The 19,666-nt window shown below is 43.5% G+C and overlaps 1 protein-coding gene across 2 annotated transcripts; it reads right to left on the bottom strand.

The window, feature by feature from the left end:
• Positions 1 to 407: 407 nt before the first annotated feature.
• On the bottom strand, positions 408 to 15,944 carry GZF1 (GDNF inducible zinc finger protein 1). 2 transcript variants are annotated; one of them, XM_048842501.2, is made up of 6 exons: positions 15,792 to 15,944; positions 10,223 to 11,589; positions 7,671 to 7,765; positions 5,933 to 6,100; positions 4,078 to 4,235; positions 408 to 3,359 (listed from the first exon to the last, which is right to left on the bottom strand). In XM_048842501.2, the coding sequence occupies exons 2-6, from the start codon at positions 11,566 to 11,568 to the stop codon at positions 3,003 to 3,005; spliced, it is 2,124 nt and encodes a 707-aa protein (XP_048698458.1). In that variant the 5' UTR covers positions 11,569 to 11,589; positions 15,792 to 15,944; the 3' UTR covers positions 408 to 3,002. The 2 variants fall into 2 exon arrangements, with proteins under 2 accessions (XP_048698458.1, XP_048698459.1); XM_048842502.2 differs by having other exon boundaries at positions 10,223 to 11,586; positions 15,792 to 15,918.
• Between the last annotated feature and the right edge of the window lie 3,722 nt (positions 15,945 to 19,666).

Here is a 19,666-nt window from a genome sequence, read left to right on the forward strand (position 1 = left end):
CGCTGCAGCAAGTGGTTCCAGATTCTGCATATTTAGTGTGTAACTCTTTGGAATGCTGTGCATTGAATTTCACCTTGCGCATAACAAGTATACTAAATACAAATAGTCTGTACAACTGAAGTTCTTGTAGGGCTTACTATATGACTTGTGAAAATAAGTGATGTCTTGTAGAATTTTCTGATGCATGTTATAACATTAAAATTATTGCAGAAATAATCAGCACTATGGAAGCAAAACGGAGTACTGAACAACTGGAATTATTAGGGCCTAAGTCACCAGGTGATCAGTAGCAACTTATGTAGAGTTACTGTAATTATCTAAAATCATAAGATCTCTGCAATATACAATGCATTGTTCTCAGGGAAGAGGAATGTATGGTACTCCAAGCAAGTCACTTACAAAAAGGGCAGTAACTAGTTCAATATTTTAATAGGATTTAATAGTTCGTACAGGTTACTCACTTCCATACATTCATGGAATACAAAAATTTCCTCTGTCTACAGGTACTAATACTCAGGATTTAAATATATCTACAAACACTGTACATTGGTCATTAGGAATCATTTGAACTTCAACACTCAAAGGGAACACAATGTTTGAATAAATATGTCAAATATAACCTTCTGGAAAGCTATTTTTTTAAACCCTTTTTCTGGATTAAGCTAGGGTTCAAAGGTAACATCAGAAGCTCCTTTAAGGTTCAAAAATACCCCAAAACTCTGGTCCACAGTTTGGTTATTTTTATTGCTTTGCCTACCAGTAAGTCTTTCAGGAGTGGGCCATAATGATGGATTGTACTTAACTTTCAGCAAGCTTTTCTCAAACTGGTTCTTAAAAAAAAAAAATCTACTTTAAGGAACCTTCACCAAAAAATTTAATATCTGCAAAAATCAGAAGGGCAGGTCCTCAGCTGCTATAAACTGACATAGCTGAAGATCTGGCCCGATTTGGAACAGTTAATTGCTTGGTCAAGTTGATTAACAAGTATATTGCTCCTAAAATGCTCACAAAAGCACAAAATTGTACTGATCTAAAATGGTTTGTGCCTTTTCTAGCCCACTGGTTTGCCTCTTTGAGTTGTAAAAAAGGCAAGTGGGATTAAGATGTTTAATTGTTGAAAGCTTCATCTTAAAATGCTGTTAACCATAGGGCTAATTCTGCTCCACTTAAAATCCGTGGGAACAGGCTCAGGCCTTCTTCACAGACCTAATCAGCCTCTGCTCAGTTAAACACACCAAACACATGTCATTTCCTCACAAAATAAAGAAAAAACTGAACATTAACGTATACATTTTCTCTCACTAAGAATAAACTAACTTGGAAAGTGAAACCCCTTGCAATGGAAAGAAACTGGTTGTACTGAGCCATCCCACTTGTGTTCCCTTTACTACCTGTAAGATAGTCTCATTGTAAAACAAAGGATTAGGACGAAAACTAACACCCTGAATTTGACCAGATTTTTGTAGATGGTGGGTTCCACAGAAAGGTCTGATCCTGCAATCTCTTAGCAGGTTAACCCTCAACACCCTTGAGGAGTGCTACTGACAATCAGATTATTGGGAGCATAGCTTGCAGAATTCAACCCATAAAGCCTGATTTCAGTGGGCTTTTGGAGCAAAGGGAAGACTCCTACTGCCTTAATGGATTTTGGAGCAAGCACTACCTTCCTTGACACTTAAAAAAGGCACATTGTCAATATCTTCCTGTTAAATTTCTCAGCTCAGATACTAAATACCATTCTAACCAGGAAAACAAAAGCTTTAAAAATATAAATGTCAGCACTGATGTCATTTATTTTTGGCATTTGCCTCAGCTTGGGCACTTCCAGGCACTAGCCCAAAGCTGCAGTGGTTGCATTTCCAACAATGACTCTTCAAAAAGTTTTTACAGAACTTGTAAAGAAAAACATTTATGTGGTTATTTCAATAAGCCTTTTCTAAAGTAAAATTTGGGGCCTGAAACGACTTGAATGGCCTTAATGTATCCCACTTATCACCTGTACCCCAAGGCCCCTATTCCACAAATGAATCCATCAGGAGAGACCCCTGTGCTCACATTAGTCAATAGGGATCTGCACCACTAGAGCCAGTTGCAAGATCAGAGTTTAAGAGTGCAAATTTAGTGAGTTATTTTAATCACTAGATTAGTGATCCTGCTAATTCACAATTGACACTTCTTATTGGAGCGAGTTCCGTAACAGTGTATGAGCTATTTTAGAACAGCGCAATCTGCTTCCAACACCCAAACCCGCAGGCTACAAGTTCCATATTTTTGCTATGGAAAAACAGGAACTATTGGAATGTAACTCCATACATTTCCCAAGCTTGCTCCCATTAGTTTTTCCAAACACTAAAATAATTCTGCTTGAAGCTTTGGCAAAGCCAAGAGTAAAACACTTTCTGAAATGAAATTTAACAGAATTTTATTTTCTACATATGAACTTTTACTAGGAAAGTATATTTAATTCCATTGACTGTTAGGCGAGAAACACCACAATATTTCTGTTTTGTTCACACATGTTGTGGAATCGAATTGGAAACAAAACAAAAAAACCCACACCCTCCTTTCTAAGGGAGCTGCACTCAAGCCATCCAAACAAAAGGAAGAAGGGCTTACCACACCTTTGCAGGAAGGGTAGCGAAGAGAAGACTGCGTGGACCAATTTCCAGAGATTAAAACAATGGCAGGTCTTCATATGCTCTGCTTGAGGTTAACTGCTCTCTGAAGTGATTGTACTATTTCACACTTTCATAACAAAGGGTACAGAAAAATCAAGAAACGAATGAAGTAGAATAATAGCTATCAGCTGGGAAAAGGAGCTACAGCTAGACTATGCAAATTGAAGATTACTGATTGGTGTTTTAAGGGTGAGGAGGAGATAAATGCCGTGAATGTCATCCACGACTAGTCCCTCTTCCTTTTGGGTCTATGCTTTCTCCTAATTACATCACTAGGTTACTGGCAAAGTCAGAAGTTAGGCTGGGTTGGTGAACAATACCAAATTATTCCATATTCACCAGAGCATGGAGCTGCGGCTGAAGAGCATCTGTCTGTGTATGTAGTACTGTAAGCTCACTTAAGGTGGTAGCTATGAGGGCTTCTTGGGGTCCCACAGTCCCATCCGATTTGCAGTCTGTCACTATGGTAGAACTGTTGTCATGCAGTGCAGTCACACTCCCTGGGACAGCAGTCAAGTTTTGATAGTGGCCATTTTCAGAAAAAGACAGCAACTTCTCTGTTATTTTAGGTGACATGTGATACTCTTCATCAGGAAGCTCTGTCTTGTGACCTTCATCGTTCTTAGACACTCCTTCAACAATAACCAGGAAAGACTTCCAGGGTGTATTCTTATCATGTATCTAAAACCAAACACAACACCGTTTCAGCACTTGCTGTTTAGAATGACAACACTTTGCCTTTCTACAGAATCTGCCAGCCAAGGATCTAAAAATCTGTTTACAAATAATGGGGTAGATTCTGTGCCCTGCTCCTCAGCTTTTATACTGCTCAGACAGTGTCAAAAGGAGGGGGACTTGCTACATCTTCCTACATGGGGATTCTCAAGCAGGCACACAGTCACCAAAATGGACTCCTATGGCAGCCCTCTGGAGACAGGGAGAAGAGGCCTGAGCTATTATAAGTTGACGCAGAAAACAGCAGCCCCAGTGCTGCTCCAGTCAGGTCCCTGATGGGCCCCCTTGCTCCATTTCATCAAGTGTTAACTTGGCAAAGCAGTGTCTCTCTCCAAATAAGTGAAGTCTCACACAGCCCCCCTGTATTATCACTTCCATTTCGCAGGGAAATGGCAGACCCAAGGTCATATGCTGGGTCAGTGAAAGAGTGAGAAAAATAACTCTCCTTCCTGCTATGTGTGTTTGCTATGCTGCCAGTAGTGAGATTAGTTTGGCTGTAACCCAGGAAAGCTGTCGGCCTCAATGGGACAATGCATTTACTTAGGTGTTCTAAAGCCAACAGGCCCTTTTCTAGAACGGACCCATTTTACACAGGCGTGTCTGAAATGCGGGATCAGGCCGACGGGAGCTAGCAGTGGAGTCTGTAGCAAGACTCGGTCCTTACTGAAGTGTGCCGCCGCAAGGTCGATTTATCCGTGAACGTTCGCCCACATGCATTGCACATGAACGGTTTCTCCCCCGTGTGTATTCGATGATGGCGCTGCAATGCGTTGAGCTGCGTGAACTGCTTACCACACTGATCACAACAATAGGGCCGTTCACCTGAAATCAGAGCACAGGGTTAGACTGACCTCTTAGCCGTACCCAGAGTGCTGCTCCTTTGGTAATCTTATACGTGCCCTCATATCACATATATTTGACTAGGCACGTACAGGCATGTTCAGAAAGCCTGCAAATACATTTGCGGGAATTTCAGATTTGCAGAAAATTATACTGACACATCCAAGGTAAACAGACCATTGCTATAGTTTAAAGGCAGATCCTCTGCTAGTGTAAATCGGTTTAGCGCTATTGAAGTCAACAGAGCACTTGCATCAACTGAGCTTCTGGCCTGAAATACATGAGTTTTCATATTTACCTATATCAGTATTTTACTAGGGCAGGAATTCTGGGGTTTATCACACCATCTACCAAAGCAGATCACAATACCATTCAGCAGGTAAAATGCACTTTAGTCTGAAGCATCTTTCACCCATGATTTATTATTTACCCTAGTAAAGCATTTTGTGATACAGCCACAGGGTTAAATAATAGCACAGGGAAAGAAAGTAGGGGTTTCAGATTATTTGAAAATAGATGGAAATGTGATGAGGCAGAGCGATACAAGGTTGGTATTGCAGATGGCAGGCAATATAGGGGAGAAGGCTTTAGCATCAGTGGCAGGATTGTGTGCAGGGACAGAGAAGAGACCAGTGCTAGACAAGCTGAGGGGAGGAAAGTAGAGAGAGCGTCTAGGGAGAATTTCGTAACTGTGGACAATATCAAGCTGGCTCTTGCAGTGGAGAGCAACTAGATGGTATTGTGCAGGCTTCACTTTGTGCATGAGCAAAGCTAGACAGAAACATTCGCACCGTGCTGCAGTGTTGGAAACGAAGGAGCACTCCAACAGACAAAAGAGGAGATAAAGACGTGGATGAAGATTTCAGCAGGGGTAGAACTGAGGCTGATAAGATACAGATGAAGTTATGGAGGAAGCCATATAGCTATGGGTGAAGGAGAGCGTAGAGTCAAAGACAATGTCAAGGACCCAATCAGCAAAGGCAGTAGGTAGTGTTTGCTCAGAGATGCTGGCAGCAGCAACCTGACACTGACTAGAGTTGCATGGTTCAGATGGAACCACTAGGGAAGCAAGGCTGCGTCTGAGCAGAGATGCAGTTGTGCCCATGGCCATTTTGCTTCTCATGTCAGAGAACAGGGTACAGGCAGAGACAAAAACAAATTGGGAAGAGGAAGCAAGCAAGAAAGGTGGGTGGGAGGACAGGTCTGCAAAGACAAAATTGATCTTTGCAGTATTTTGAATGGAGCTAAAATGAATCATAGAATATCAGGGTTGGAAGGGACCTCTGGAGGTCATCTAGTCCAACCCCCTGCTCAAAGCAGGACCAATCCCCAACTAAATCATCCCCGCCAGAGCTTTGTCAAGCCGGATACGGCTCTTTATTTACTAATAAACTTCTCTGCGTGTCTCATGGGGCATCAGCACAGCTCTGTGAAGTGCTTGATAGTTAACTGCTGTTATATAACCAGCAGGGAGAACACATTTTTGGAGGATGGGGTAAGAGGAAAGGAATGGAGGAAACACCACCATTGGTTGAAAATAGTTTTAAGAGTTCCACAAAGGATTAGTACGTTTAAAAGTAATAAAAGTTCTTGGTTAAAGGAGTCCCTCAACATTAAATAGTCTTAAGATTTAGACCTATAGATCTTGACACTTTACTTTCCAAACAAATGTTTCCTACCTGTGTGAACTTTAATATGCTGGTAAAGCGAATTCCTCTGTGCAAATGTTCTGAAGCAAACTTCACATTTAAACGGCTTGGATCCGGTATGTATTCTATTATGGTGTTTCAAGTACTCCTTCGAGGCAAAGCTCTTCCCACATGTTTCACACATAAAAGGCCTTTCCCCTACAGCCAGGGTGAATCAGAGAAGGAAAAAACAAAGGAGTGTTTTAGAACCATGCAAACACAGAGCTATTATATACAAACTAAACACAGGTCAATGTCAAAAGGGATTTCAATGGGCCTAGCTCAGGGGAGTCAGCGCTGCCGTATCAGGTACAGAATATGCCTGTTTGAGAAGCTGTACAAGGCACCACTCTCAGAAGGCACCAAAATATCCCCAAATGTAGTTCCTGAACAAAAGCCCACTGAAGTCGTCAGTTGAAGTCATTCCACTAACTTGGCAGCCTTTGGCTTGGGCCCATACTGAACGCAGTCCTGCTCACCTTTATTAGAAGGCCACTCCATTAAGTAGCGGACGTTCGGTTGTTGCTTAAGGCAAGTTTCCCTGAATTAACATGTCACTGGTTTTACATTTTCTGCCAGCTCACATTTGTTCAAGGCAGAAGAGTCCACGAGCAGGGGGGATGGAGAGATTTCTGACACGTGTGGGTAAGAAATGCAAAAGGAAAAGAAGAAATTCCCCACACATGACTTAAGTCTGGTAGTAGAATGTCAATCCAGCACATGAGATTTAAATCACAAGTGTATGAAGTAGGTAATTGCAGGTTAAAATAAGCCACTTTTAAAATTATGTTTCTTAGGTTAATTGCTGCATGTCTGCCCAGGACATGAGTTCATAATTAGCTTTAATAATTAGGATAAAGCCTTACTAACAATGGGACTGAATTTCCAAAGCAGTCTCCAGCTACCCGTATTCCAAAGTCCATTGAAGCCAATGGGAAACTTCCATTCCCTTTAATAGGCTTCGCCCACTTCTACCCACTTCCTGCCCACAAGCAAAGACCACTGATGTGGGTAGCCCATGCAGGGAAGTAAGGGAGCAAAACGCAGACCGAGTAAAGGTGTCTCATGAATGAGCCCTTTGTAAACAAAAACAAAAAAGACCTTTTTACTGAAACTCACAGTCAAATAGCTGGGTTTATCAGAATTCCTTTTTAAACAATTTTGCAGACCAGTATTAGTTTATTAAACTAAATGACACTAAACCTGTATGAAGGAAAGGTGTGGGATGCCACAATATTTTTGATAAGGGCACATTTAAAAACTTGTTTTTACGGTAGTAAATTCCGAAAATGTTAAGGGTGAAGCTTTGAAGATCCCCCCCCGTCTCTCTCAAAAATGCTCTAACTCCAACACAGAAAAGCAGAATATGCAACAAAAATTTACTTGTGCTTCATACTGGAGCTCCTGATCGACTCAGGATCCAGATGGCTGCAATTATTTATACAGCTGGTGTTTTACTGAAGTCTTGTGCTGTGTTTTTTTCTTTAGGAAATGCTAATTAAACTTAACCCTTTTTTGTACATTTCCTTAAACCTAGCAACCTGGGTAAAGACACCTATTCACAAAATCATGATCTCCCCCCCACCCACACACACACATTATAAATGTCACAAACATATGTCACATAATGTCACAAACACAAGCTGCAACAGCAGTTAGGTTCTAAATAACGTAAGTTTTGCACCTAACATCCCTTTACATGGTGAGGGTGACAAAAGAAGAAACTTGCCTGTGTGACACCTTTTATGATATATAAGCATGTGATTCTGTGTGAATCTTGCACCACATTCATCACAGACAAATGGTTTTTCACCAGTGTGGATTCTGAAATGAAAAAATACCATTAAGCTAAAAGGTTCTCTCTCCTCTACAGTACATTACTAGTCACTGTTACTGTATGGCTATCCTCTGAAATGTGACTAAAAAAATTTGGCATTGTGGAGTTCAGTGCTAATTGTCTTTCTAAGATTTCCTAATCAAGCCGAGATTCTGAGCTGTGATCCACACAAGCAGAGTGCTGTGCCTGACTATCACATTCCATGATTTGGAATCAGGATCCAGAAATATTTGAGCCAAAGAAGTTTTTGGTAAGCTTAAAAATCTATACTGAATTTTTACACACTTCAAATACAAAAATGGAGAGGGAAAGATATAGAGGATTAAATTATATTTAATTGTAATAAAAATATAAACTGTTCTTTTAAATTGCACCTGGAATCTGAAAGTCAAGCAGTAATCTTTATGGCTCGGATATCATCAATAACATTTTCTGCAATCAGAATTTGGCTAACAATTCTTTTTAAATGATTACTGAGCCAGAACATAGTTTGGTTCGCTATTCCCTAGCTGTGCTGGCTCTGCAGGGTTGTCAGACCTACAAAGTAAAGTAAGTGGCTATGGCTCAGACTGAAGACACAGAGAGAGCAGAACAGGAAAATGCCATTTTTATATAAGCTTAACTCTCTCACCAACAGAAGTTGGTCCAATAAAGGATATTACCTCACCCACCTTGTCTCTCTATATCCTGGGACCAACACGGCTACAACTACACTGCATTTTTATACAGTCATTTTCCTTATTATAGCTTCAGTCCTGCAATGAGATCTGCATGGGTGAAGTCCAGGGTCCATGCAGAGCAGCTTGCAGGATCAGGGTCTATAACTGCACTTCAGTTGCATCTACCTTTAACTTCCTGCCTACACATGAACTTCACACTTGATTTACTTGACTCCTTTGAATAGTTCTGCAGGAACAAAAATACCAGATGATCAGTTCTCACAGTTAAATATTAGCAGGGGAGATTATATGTAAAAATTAAAATGAAAAAATTAGGTAATTATCTGAAGTGGGTTCTTCCTCTGGGTCTCCCAAGCATCTTGTCTTTCTAGGTCTGTCTTCTAGAGTATAAGCTCTCGGGACAGGGACTGTCTTGATATGCATGACACATACAATGCTGAGCACCTTCTCAATACTTAAACAATAAAATCATCATAGATAGCATTGTCCATTCATATTGGTACCAGTTAGAGGGGGAATCTCATTCATTTTCCTGACCAGTGAATGATTTTCAGTGTCAAATGGTCCCAACACTTTAGAGGGTGATGCAGAAAAAATTCGATATCTGTGTTGGTAACAACATTTTAGGACCTAATCCTGCAAATGCTTACTAGGGGGCATAGTGTTTACTATCATATGAAATCTCATTGATTTCAATGGAACTATAATGACAGAAAGCATCCTGTCTGTATGTAGTACATTTAGATTAAGAGACTAAAATCGAATGAACTTCATACCTCAGAGGAGAGAGTGGCCTAGTGATGTCAGAACCTTCCAGGGTTCTAATTCCAGCTCGGAAAGTGACATTTTGGGGAATGCACCATCTACCTCACTTTTCCCACACTTACCCTGTCTCAGAGTGTGCTCTGTCGGTTAGCGAGGGGGTTGATTCTGCAAGGCAGTGGCCCCAATCCTACAAAACACTTACACATGTATTCAACTTTAAGAACAAGTAATTCCCTTTACTTTAAACACATGCTTAAGTGCTTTTGCAGCGTCAGGGCCAGAGTAGCTCATCACCTTGCAATCTCAAGCCCCAAGTGAGCCAAATTTGCCCTCACAGACATGCAGCTCACATGGACTTCATGAGTCCCATGTGCAAAGGCACAATATTCTCATTTTCTAAGTGCTATATAAATATTAAGCTTTATTACCCTGCTACAGTCCTCATCATTCCTGCTGTCTGTCTACTTTCTGCACTTAATTCCCTGACAGTGACACCAGATTGGTCTGTTTCTAGTCAATTTCACTTCTTGGGGTTTTTTTTGCAGCATCCTGGTGCTGTTTTATTTGGGTTACACACACCACTGAGGATTTTTACATTTTTAAAAACATTTTTCATTCCCACTGCATAACATTTTACTATTAATTTTAGTGTTTCTTAAATCAGTTAAAAAAAAACCTAAGGCCCCAAACCTTCAAACATTCTAGCATATGTGTAGTTTTACTTATGAGAGCAGTCCCACTGATTTCAATGGAACTACTCACATGAATAAATTTATGTGCTTACGTGCTTGCTGGATCGGGGCCTAAACCTATACTTTGGGCTTAGATTAAATGACAGTGCTCCCCTAATTAGAAAGAAAACACTCTGAAAAGTGATATATTGAAACCCTCCAGTCAGTCTCCTTTTAAATCCTCACTCTACTTGAGGTTCAGGATGTCTTTCAGTGGATTTTACCTTTCCCACCAGAATCTAACAAGGCCAGTTAAGTCTGTTCGTACCTCATGTGTGTTTTAAGTGCAGAAGGCTGAGAAAATTTAGCCTCACACTCTGTGCACCCATAAGGCTTGTCGCCTGTATGCGTCCTTTCATGAAGCCTCAAGGCAGTTTTGGAGCTCAAACCCTTTCCACACTGTTGGCACTGATGACGCTCCCCACCACCCTCATGAACCTGAAGAATGTGCCTCTTGACGTCCTTCTTCCTCTTGAACTTCTTACCACAGAGTTCACAAGGGAAGTGGCGCTCACTGGTGTGGACATGGCGCTGGTGGCTTTTTAAATTGCACCGGTTGGCAAAGGTCTGACTGCAGGTTTCACACCGGTAAATGATTTCAGCTGCAATGCCGTGACTGTGCTTTATGTGCTTGAGGAAGCTCTTCTCATACAGGAATTCCTTCTTGCAGGTGCTGCATTTGAAGTTGCTGCCTCGTTTCTTCTTATCCTCCTCTGATTTTTTAAAGTTGTCTTCTAATTCAAAGTTGCCATTGCACTCTTCATTCTCAGGCTTCATGCTGTTCTCCACTTGCCCCTCTTCCTTCTCCACATCATGCATGATTTGGTCTTTCGGGAACTTGTTCTCTTCAGTAGCATCCTCTGCATTCTTCTGTTGCTCTCTCAACCGCCTTGTGTACTTCTTCTTGGGGATTTCTACAAATACTTTCCTCCCAGCCAGTCTCCCACTGGCTCTTCTTATTTTGGCATAGGGAGGCTTCATGGTTTCTTTTTTCTTGTCGACCTTCTCCTTTGATTTGGCAGTTGGCCTCTCGGGAGAAACTCCATTGCTGGGTCTTTCCATGCGGGAACTGGGAGAATCAGGAGGACAGTCTGCATGGTCACCTTCTGACGCAACAGTTGTCTTCAATTCAAGTAAAGCATTTGATTGGATACCACTGTTCTCCTCAGCATCCTGTGATTCAGAGAAATTTTGCAACTCCAGCAACACTGATTCAAGCATTTGCTTCTTCAGCTGAAAACAGGTTTCAGACAGGTCCAAACACTTAAGCTTTTCAGCTATTTCCAGCATACGTTGCACACGGTCTTCCTCCACTTCTACCTTCGCAGTATACACAAACTCAAGAAATGAAGCAAAATCAGCTACCTGGACCTCATTCAAGAACACGTTTGACCTTGGGCTATCCATGCTCTTCTCATTAAGAAACACCTCCTTGAAGAACTTGCTTGTTGCTGCCAATACAGCTTTGTGAGCAACAAACTCTCCCCTGACACCTTGATACTCCACACTAACGGTCACATCACAAAGATGGCCCAGAAGACGCAGCTGATGCATTTCGTTAAGAAGGTTTATCGGCGAGGACTTTGATTCTAGCAACACTGCATTACTTTCCATCTTTCTTCTTTCTGCAAACTGCTGTTAACAACATCACATGTTAGTTGCCTATCATGAAGAAACCAAAACTTAAAAGCCCAACTCCCATTCCGACACCTTAATAAAGTGGCCAGATTTTCAGAAAAGCACTTTTGAAAAATCTGGCCCGAAGCACAGACTAGATTAGCTGTGTCTCATTTCTATTAGAAATAAGCTAGCAGCCATTCATAGAAAGTAATTAGATTTTTCAAAAGTTAACTTCTATTTCAAGTCACAGTCATCATTATGGCAGATTCACTCCTTAAGAAATCAGAAGTAAGATGCTAAAAAAGTGCAGAGTTCAATCTAATAGGATTCTAAAATGTAATAAAGACTAAGTGAACAAAAGAAGGATCAAAAGAAATGCTTTCATTAAGGTGCATAATAAAAGCATACTTACAATCCCAAATAGAATAATTCCTGAGAATAGGCTTTTGGGGTAAACAAAAAGATATTTTAAACAAAAGTTGGATGAAGTGAAAATATGAGTTCTCAAAACACAGAAGTCAAGGAGACTATAAAACAGTGGGGCTAATTATTTATCTCCACAAGTTGGGAAAACTGTTCTAAAATAACAGGGTTATGGACCATGGTCTGACCCAGTATGACAGCTCTTACGTTCTTATGATTGGTCTGCCTCTTGCAAGGCCTACTGTAGATTGACATCTTTTACCAAGCATGGACGATGGAGCTTGGATGGCTAAACACAACTTCCATTTCTTTTAATTTATCCCAGACACATTTTCTCTTCCCTCTCATCTCAGACTATATATTTTGGGGTTAACTAAGCAAAGATCCGTTAATTGATAAAGCATTTGATATCAGCACAGTTTGGAAGTGAGTTTTTCAGTAGAGGTACAAGCCTTTAACTACTTTACATGTTACAATACTTCCTGTATCACTTTGTAATTAGCTACTTGTTTACTGATTGAACAAATGACCAAAAGTTGAAAAAGCTATTATTACGAACTGTCCCTAGTACAGACACCAATGGTCATCACCAGAGAGTGAGCACAGAATCTTCAGCTTCAAAGTCACCAGCCTCTTCCACTTGAGCTAGAGAATTCCTTAAACTGTATACCCTATCTATTAGTTTCTAAGAGTCAGGCCCAAGAGAGACTATCCGAATCATTAAACCAGTGTATTATATGAACATTAATAACCCACACTCTCCATAAAGCTGTGATAATAGATCTAAGAACTACCATCAAGGTGCAGAATGCACTCGTCCTTAACATTGGTCTTCCATTCTATTGGAATTTGTTCAAACAGGAAACACTAATTTAACATATTCAATAAGGTATATAGTGCAATGGAAGGCTTTCACTTCCAGTGGGTGACAAACTCTCGTTCAAACTGCTAACAGCATTCTCTGCTTCAAGCACGTATCTGTGCCAAGAGAAACATCCATATCCATTTCTCCTAAAAAAGATGCTCTGTCACTGAAGCCTGCAAACTGCTGTGTGGGCACAGGGAGTCTGCCCACAGGGAACAGCTTGTAGAACTGGGGACCATGTGTTCATGTATGGCCAGCTATCTGTTATCCAAGTCACATGCCATACTAAAGTGCCACCGTCTAGAGTAGTGGTTTTCAAACTTATTTGATCGTGCTCTCCTTCTTTGTGTCTGTAGTAGTTTATGCCCTGCCCCGTCACACAAGTACATATACCAATATATGCAGTGGCGGTGCTTCACTTCAATCAGGTTCGGCTTCTGTTTTTCACTTGCGTTAGTTATTTTTTGAGCCAACGATCCATTGTAATAAAAGCAAAATTGTGATTGTGGTCCATGTGTACAATTAAATGTGCACACAGTGTCGTAGCAAACAGATTAACATACAGATGGCAACGACTATGTAGAATGCTATGCAAGCTTAAACAGAAATCTGACAAAAAGGACAGCGCCATCTGAGGACCTGATATGTCTGGAGGAATCCGTTTTGCTAGTTAGGCATTGCTGTGGGTAAAATGTGCGCAACAAGTTCCTCCCCCCCACAAAAAAAAGCTTCTCATGCCCCACCCCCAAATACATTCCACACTCCTCAGTTTGAGAACCTCTGGTCTAGAGGCAGAACTGCCTGACAAAACAAAAGACAGAAAGCCAGTTTTGTCAGGCATAATCCAGTATGGCTAAAGTGACAATTATAATCTGTGAAGCACAGTAGAATGGCCACTGGAACAGAAGAGTGGCACCAAGTTTAGATGACAGATAAAGTGAGCATGTGAAGCCCAGCTAACAGTGCTGTAGGGATGGGGTCAGGAAAACACGGAAGTTATCAGGCTAACACTCATGGAAGCTTGGCCAACAGGGCAGACTCCTGCATGACATTGTGATGGTGTGTTGCCACAGGACCTCATAAAACTGGATCAAAACATCACAATGGACTTCACACCCTTTCCTAGCCAGGTATTTACACTAATCTCATCCCATGCACCACACAACACCTAGCAATTCCCCTTACACTCCACCTGCAGCATCTGAGGTACAATAACCACGTTAAACACGGTGACACCAACAACCCCAAGAGATACTGGGCATGAGGGGATGTGCAGGGCAACGTCCCCGTCACAACAGTTGGAGAGATTCCACTCACCCCCATCATCACACCTCTTATAGAATCATAGAACTAGAAGGGACCTTGAGAGGTCATCTAGTCCAGTCCCCTGCACTCAAGGCAGGACTAAAAATTATCTAGAACACCCCTGACAGGTGTTTGTCCAACCTGCTCTTAAAAATCCCCAATGATGGCAATTCCACAACCTCCCTAGGCAATTTATTCAAGTATTTAACCACTCTGACAGGAAGTTTTTCCTAATGTCCAACCTTGCTGCCCTTGCTGCAATTTAAGCCCATTGCTTCTTGTCCTATTCTCAGAGGTTAAGAACAACAATTTTTCTCCCTCCTCCTTGTAACAACCTTTTATGTACCTGAAAACTGTTATGTCCCCTCTTAGTCTTCTCCAGACTAAACAAACCCAATTTTTTCAATCTTCCCTCATAGCTCATGTTTTCTAGACCTTTAATCATTTTTGTTGCTCTTCTCTGGACTTTCTCCAGTTTGTCCACATCTTTCCTGAAATGTGGCGCCCAGAACTGGACACAATACTCCAAATGAGGCCTAATCAGCGCGGAGTAGAGCAGAAGAATTACTTCTCGTGTCTTGCTTACAGCACTCCTGCTCATACATCCCAGAATGAGGTTTGCTTTTTTCCCCAACAGCGTTACACCGTTGCTGCATATTTAGCTTGTGATCTACTATGACCCCCAGATCCCTTTCTGTACTCCTTACGCAGTACTCCTTCCTGGGCAGTCATTTCCCATTTCGTAGGTATGCAACTGATTGTTCCTTCCTGAGTGGAGTACTTTGCCCCTCTGTAAAGGGGTGTGTCTGGGATCCAACGCCTCTACCCTCACACTGTGTTCAGAGTGTCTGTGGGGTTAAGCCTCAGCCCCACTCCCTTGGGAGGAAATGTCTGTGGGCCTCACAATCTCAGGGGGAGTTGTCCATAGGTAAACACCTCATCCCCACACCCCTGGGGAAGGAAACGCTTGGGAGGGCCAAGGGGGGGGGGGAGGTTCTACGGGGGAAGGGGGTGTGTGGGGCTCCCCCTGTGCCCAGGGGGTGGGGATCTATGGGGGAAGGGGGTCTGGGGGGCTCCCCCTGTGCCCAGGGGGTGGGGACCTATGGGGGAAGGGGGTCTGGGGGGCTCCCCCTGTACCCAGGGGGTGGGGATCTATGGGGGAATGGGGTCTGGGGGGCTCCCTCTGTGCCCAAGGGGTGGGGATCTATGGGGGAAGGGGGTCTGGGGGGCTCCCCCTGTGCCCAGGGGTTGGGGATCTATGGGGGAAGGGGGTCTGGGGGGCTCCCCCTGTGCCCAGGGGTTGGGGACCTATGGGGGAAGGGGGTCTGGGGGGCTCCCCCTGTGCCCAGGGGGTGGGGATCTATGGGGGAAGAGGGTCTGTGGGGCTCCCCCTGTGCCCAGGGGGTGGGGACCTATGGGGGAAGGGGGTCTGTGGGGCTCCCCCTGTGCCCAGGGGGCGGAAGGGTCTGTGGGGGGAGGGGCTCTGTGGGCGCCCAGGGGGCAGAGGGGTCTGTGGGGCGGTCCCTCATCCCCACACCCGGGGCACATGTCCGGGGGCTTCCCCCGCCCCGGGAGGGGGGGCGGTCTGCAGGGCTCACACCCCAGCCGGGCCGCGCTCACTCACCGGGCAGCCCCGGGCTCCGCGCGGCGGCCGGAAGCGCTGGGCGCTCACGAGCGCTCCCCCCGCCCAGCCAGTTCCGGCAACTGCCACGGGCGGAGCCGCAGCGCCGCCGCCGCCATGGGCGTCACTAGACCAAGCGTCGCCACCCTCCCGGCTCGAGCCACAGGGCGGCGGCGCAGAGATATGACGCAAACGGACAGAGAGCCGGGCGGAAGTAGCGTCAGACTCCTCCTCCTCGCGTCGCGGGGTTGCCTGGCAACGTTTCCCCCTTTCGGGGATGGGGCCGCTGGCTGGGAGTGAGACCCCTTCCCCGGGGCCGCGTCCCATCCCTACCAGTCCTGTGCCCCCCACGCGCCTCAGGCTGGGCTCACCCTGCGCCTCCTCCCACCAGGCCTTCAAACGGGCTTCGTCCCCTTTCCAGATGGCCCTATCTTGTCATTCCATTTAACATGGGGGGTAGAAACCCCACAGGACCTCTCCTCCCCCCCAGTAACAAGGGATCTGAGGAAGCTAATTCAAGGGAAATTAAAAGACAGAGTCACAAGAGTGAAATGCCTGCAAGCTGCAGGGAAACTTTTTAAAAACACCATCATAGAGGCTCAAACTATATGTATTACACCCCCACAACTCCCCCCCCCCCAAAGGATAACAAATCTACTGTGGCTAACTAAATAACAGAGTAAAGAAGGGGTTAGAGAGAAAAAGGCAATTTTTAAAACCCAGAAGTCTAACCATACTGAGGAAAATAGAAAGGAGCATAAACTCTGGCAAGTCGCATGTAAAAGTAGAATTAGGCAGGACAAAAACAAATGTGAAGAGCAACTAGCAATAGACACAAAAACCGACAGCGATTAAAAAAAATAGGACATCAGAAACAGGCAGCCTGCCAAACAATCAGTAGGGCCACTGGGAAATCGAGGTGCTAACAGAACACTCAAGGAAGACAAGGCTGTTGCAGAGAAACTAAATGAATTCTTTGCATCAGTCTTCACCGCAGAGGATGTGACGGAGATTCCCACACCTGAGCCGTTCTTTTTGGGTGACAAATCTGAGGAACTTTCCCAGATTGAGATGTCAATAGAGGGGGTTTTGGAACAAACTGAAAATTCAATGTTGGTAAATGTACAGTAATGCACACTGGAAAACAAACTCAACTATACATACAAAATGACAAGGTCTAAATTAGCTGTTACCACTCAAGAAAGATCTTGTCAAGTCCCTGCTCCAAAGCATAAAGATGCTAGAGCTTCTCAACACAATGGTTACAAGATCTTTTTTAACATGGGCAAAAGTAACATTTTCCCCTAATCTCGTTCTGAGAAATGGCTGAACCGTTTTTGCTGAAGTTTACCAAAAAATCATGCGAGAGGCAGACATTCATCAAGGAAAATTTCAGCTCAAATTATTATACACAACTGAAAACAGTATCTTAAGTGTAGGGATTGCTACGTGTATCACCTATAATTTAGGGATCTAAATAAAATTGGCCTCATTTTTTCCAGAGCTAATAAGTGCTTAAAGCCCCCATTAACTCCAGTGGAAGTTATGGGTACTCAGTACCCCTGATTCTCAGGCTACTTTTATTTAGGAGCCTTACTTCACAAAACATTAGCCGTTTTGTAGGCAACCATCAGTCATGACCAGGACTTTGCATAGCATTTCTCTCAAATTTAAGAACACAGCTGCCAACTCACCCACAAATTAAGTTATTCACGCCTCAGCTAGCAGAAAACGTTTAATCATCAGAGTACACTGAGACCAGCACTTATTGCTATGCTGCCATTCAGACAACGGAGCACTCTCTGCAAGAGCATGGGGAAGAGACTCCCATCTGCAGAAGAGGTGGGTGCTCCCTGCATTCACACAACGGGTACTTGCTCATGTCAGAGCTGCAGATACAGAACAAAAAGATCACAGGAGCTAGGGTGACCAGATAGCAAATGTGAAAAATCGGGATGGGGGTGAGGGGTAATAGGCACCTATATAAGAAAAAGCCCTGAATATCAGGACTGTCTCTATAAAATCGGGACATCTGGTCACCCTAACAGGAGCAGGCTGATACCTCCCCCAGGAAGTCCCCTCACTTACCAGGTAGATGACTCCACTGAACAGCAGGAGTTGAGAGGGTCATATCAGTCCATCCTATTTATTCAGTGGGCTCTTGGGGAAGATCATGGTAGATCCAGGAGCTATCCTAGGGCACAGAGAGAGCTGTACCATTACACTTTCTGCAGCTCATCTTAGACCAAGAGAAAGGGGGTACATCTCTCCTCAGAAGACAATGTATGTGAGAGTCAGGGGACAGAAGGCAGAGAAGCAGGGATAGGGCTGTTCTGCAGCACAGGAGCTGGAAGGCTCACATTTTAAGTTCTTTACTGGGTATTTTCTCACACCATTGCTCACCTCTTGTGCAGTATTTTCAGGGGGCAGGAACAATCAAAGGAGCATTGCTATTTTCATCTTCCCTGGAGCCTAAAAGTATTTCTATTTTTTTGTCTTTTTTTATGTAGGCAACACAGATCTGTATTCTCAGAAGCTTTCAAAACCTCTGAGTACTAACACAATTGCTTTGTCGCCTAGTTTAAACTGCACAAAACACGCCACACAAACAACCCTCATTTCACAAGTCTGAGAGCTCCCCTCACTGATTAAAAGCATGGAATTTTCCATGGAGCAGAGCACTCATTCTAAATAGATTCGGATGCTGTGATTTTTTTCCACATACGATGTTCTGAATAGTGTTCTCTACATTAAAGAGGCAAGATGCTCCTGCAAAGTTTCCTAACTTATCGTCGTCATTGGTGATCCCTCGAGGTCAAGGATGATCTCTTTCACAGGTTTTATTTTTTATGGGTTCTTTGGTGACTGAGGAATCCAATCCTGGAGCTGCAGGCTCATTGGCAGATGTTGCATGTGGTGTTGGAAGTCAGGGTTGGGCCACAACTGCTGCATGACCGTCATCTTTCCTTTCTTTTCTGGCATTTTTCTGTGACCAAGGCGAAGCGATTTTCCTCAAAAGTGGACGTTCCTTCTCTGACAAGTCTTTGCCAGTTATCCCTAGCCTGGGCTGCTATCTCCCAGTGCGTGGTGTCAATGCCACATCTCTTGATGTTTATCTTGAGGGTATCTTTAAAGCGTTTCGTTTGGCCTCCCCGTCCTTTGGTGAGTTGGGCGTACAGCAATTGTTTTGGTACGCGTACATCAGGCATGCACACACAGTGCCCGCTCCACCTCAGCTGGTGCTGGACAATCACTGAAGATGTTGACCTCTGTGAGGACACTGACTCTGATGTTCCCAACCAAGGCCCCAGACGGAATGATGACCAAGCCCTGTAAGGCATTAGCTACTGACATTAATGAGACCTAAGTTTGTGCACAAGTGCTTTGCTGAATCAGGGCTGTCAGTCATTATTTACCCAGTTTGACCAATCAAGTTGCTCCTATCCCAAAATCAAGAAAATTCAATAATCCCCTGCCCCCAACTACACAAACATTTTCTAAAAAATCATATTAATGCAACATGAGATTTTAGAACATATGACCAATTTAATCCCTGGTGCAATTCCATTGGTTTTGGAATTACATCAACAATAAATCTGGCCCATAATCAGGCAATTCAAAAGTATTGTTTCCAGCACAATTGTTTCAATCCCCCACACTGAACACACCATGCAGTAAGACACGCATTTAACACCATTCTCAATAATACAAAATACTAAAGATGTGCAATGGTGCTCTGTGTTACAATTGGTCTCAGAAACAAACTGAATGTCCCGACTTTGGCGCATTTAAGATCTCAATAATATTATATGCAGTTTTTTGAATAATAAAAGGATTGTAATCTTCAGAGGTGTTTAGAATCTACAACTCTTATGAAA

Source organism: Caretta caretta, chromosome 3, assembly GCF_965140235.1.
Source record: "Caretta caretta isolate rCarCar2 chromosome 3, rCarCar1.hap1, whole genome shotgun sequence".
NCBI classification, from domain to species: Eukaryota; Metazoa; Chordata; order Testudines; family Cheloniidae; genus Caretta; species Caretta caretta.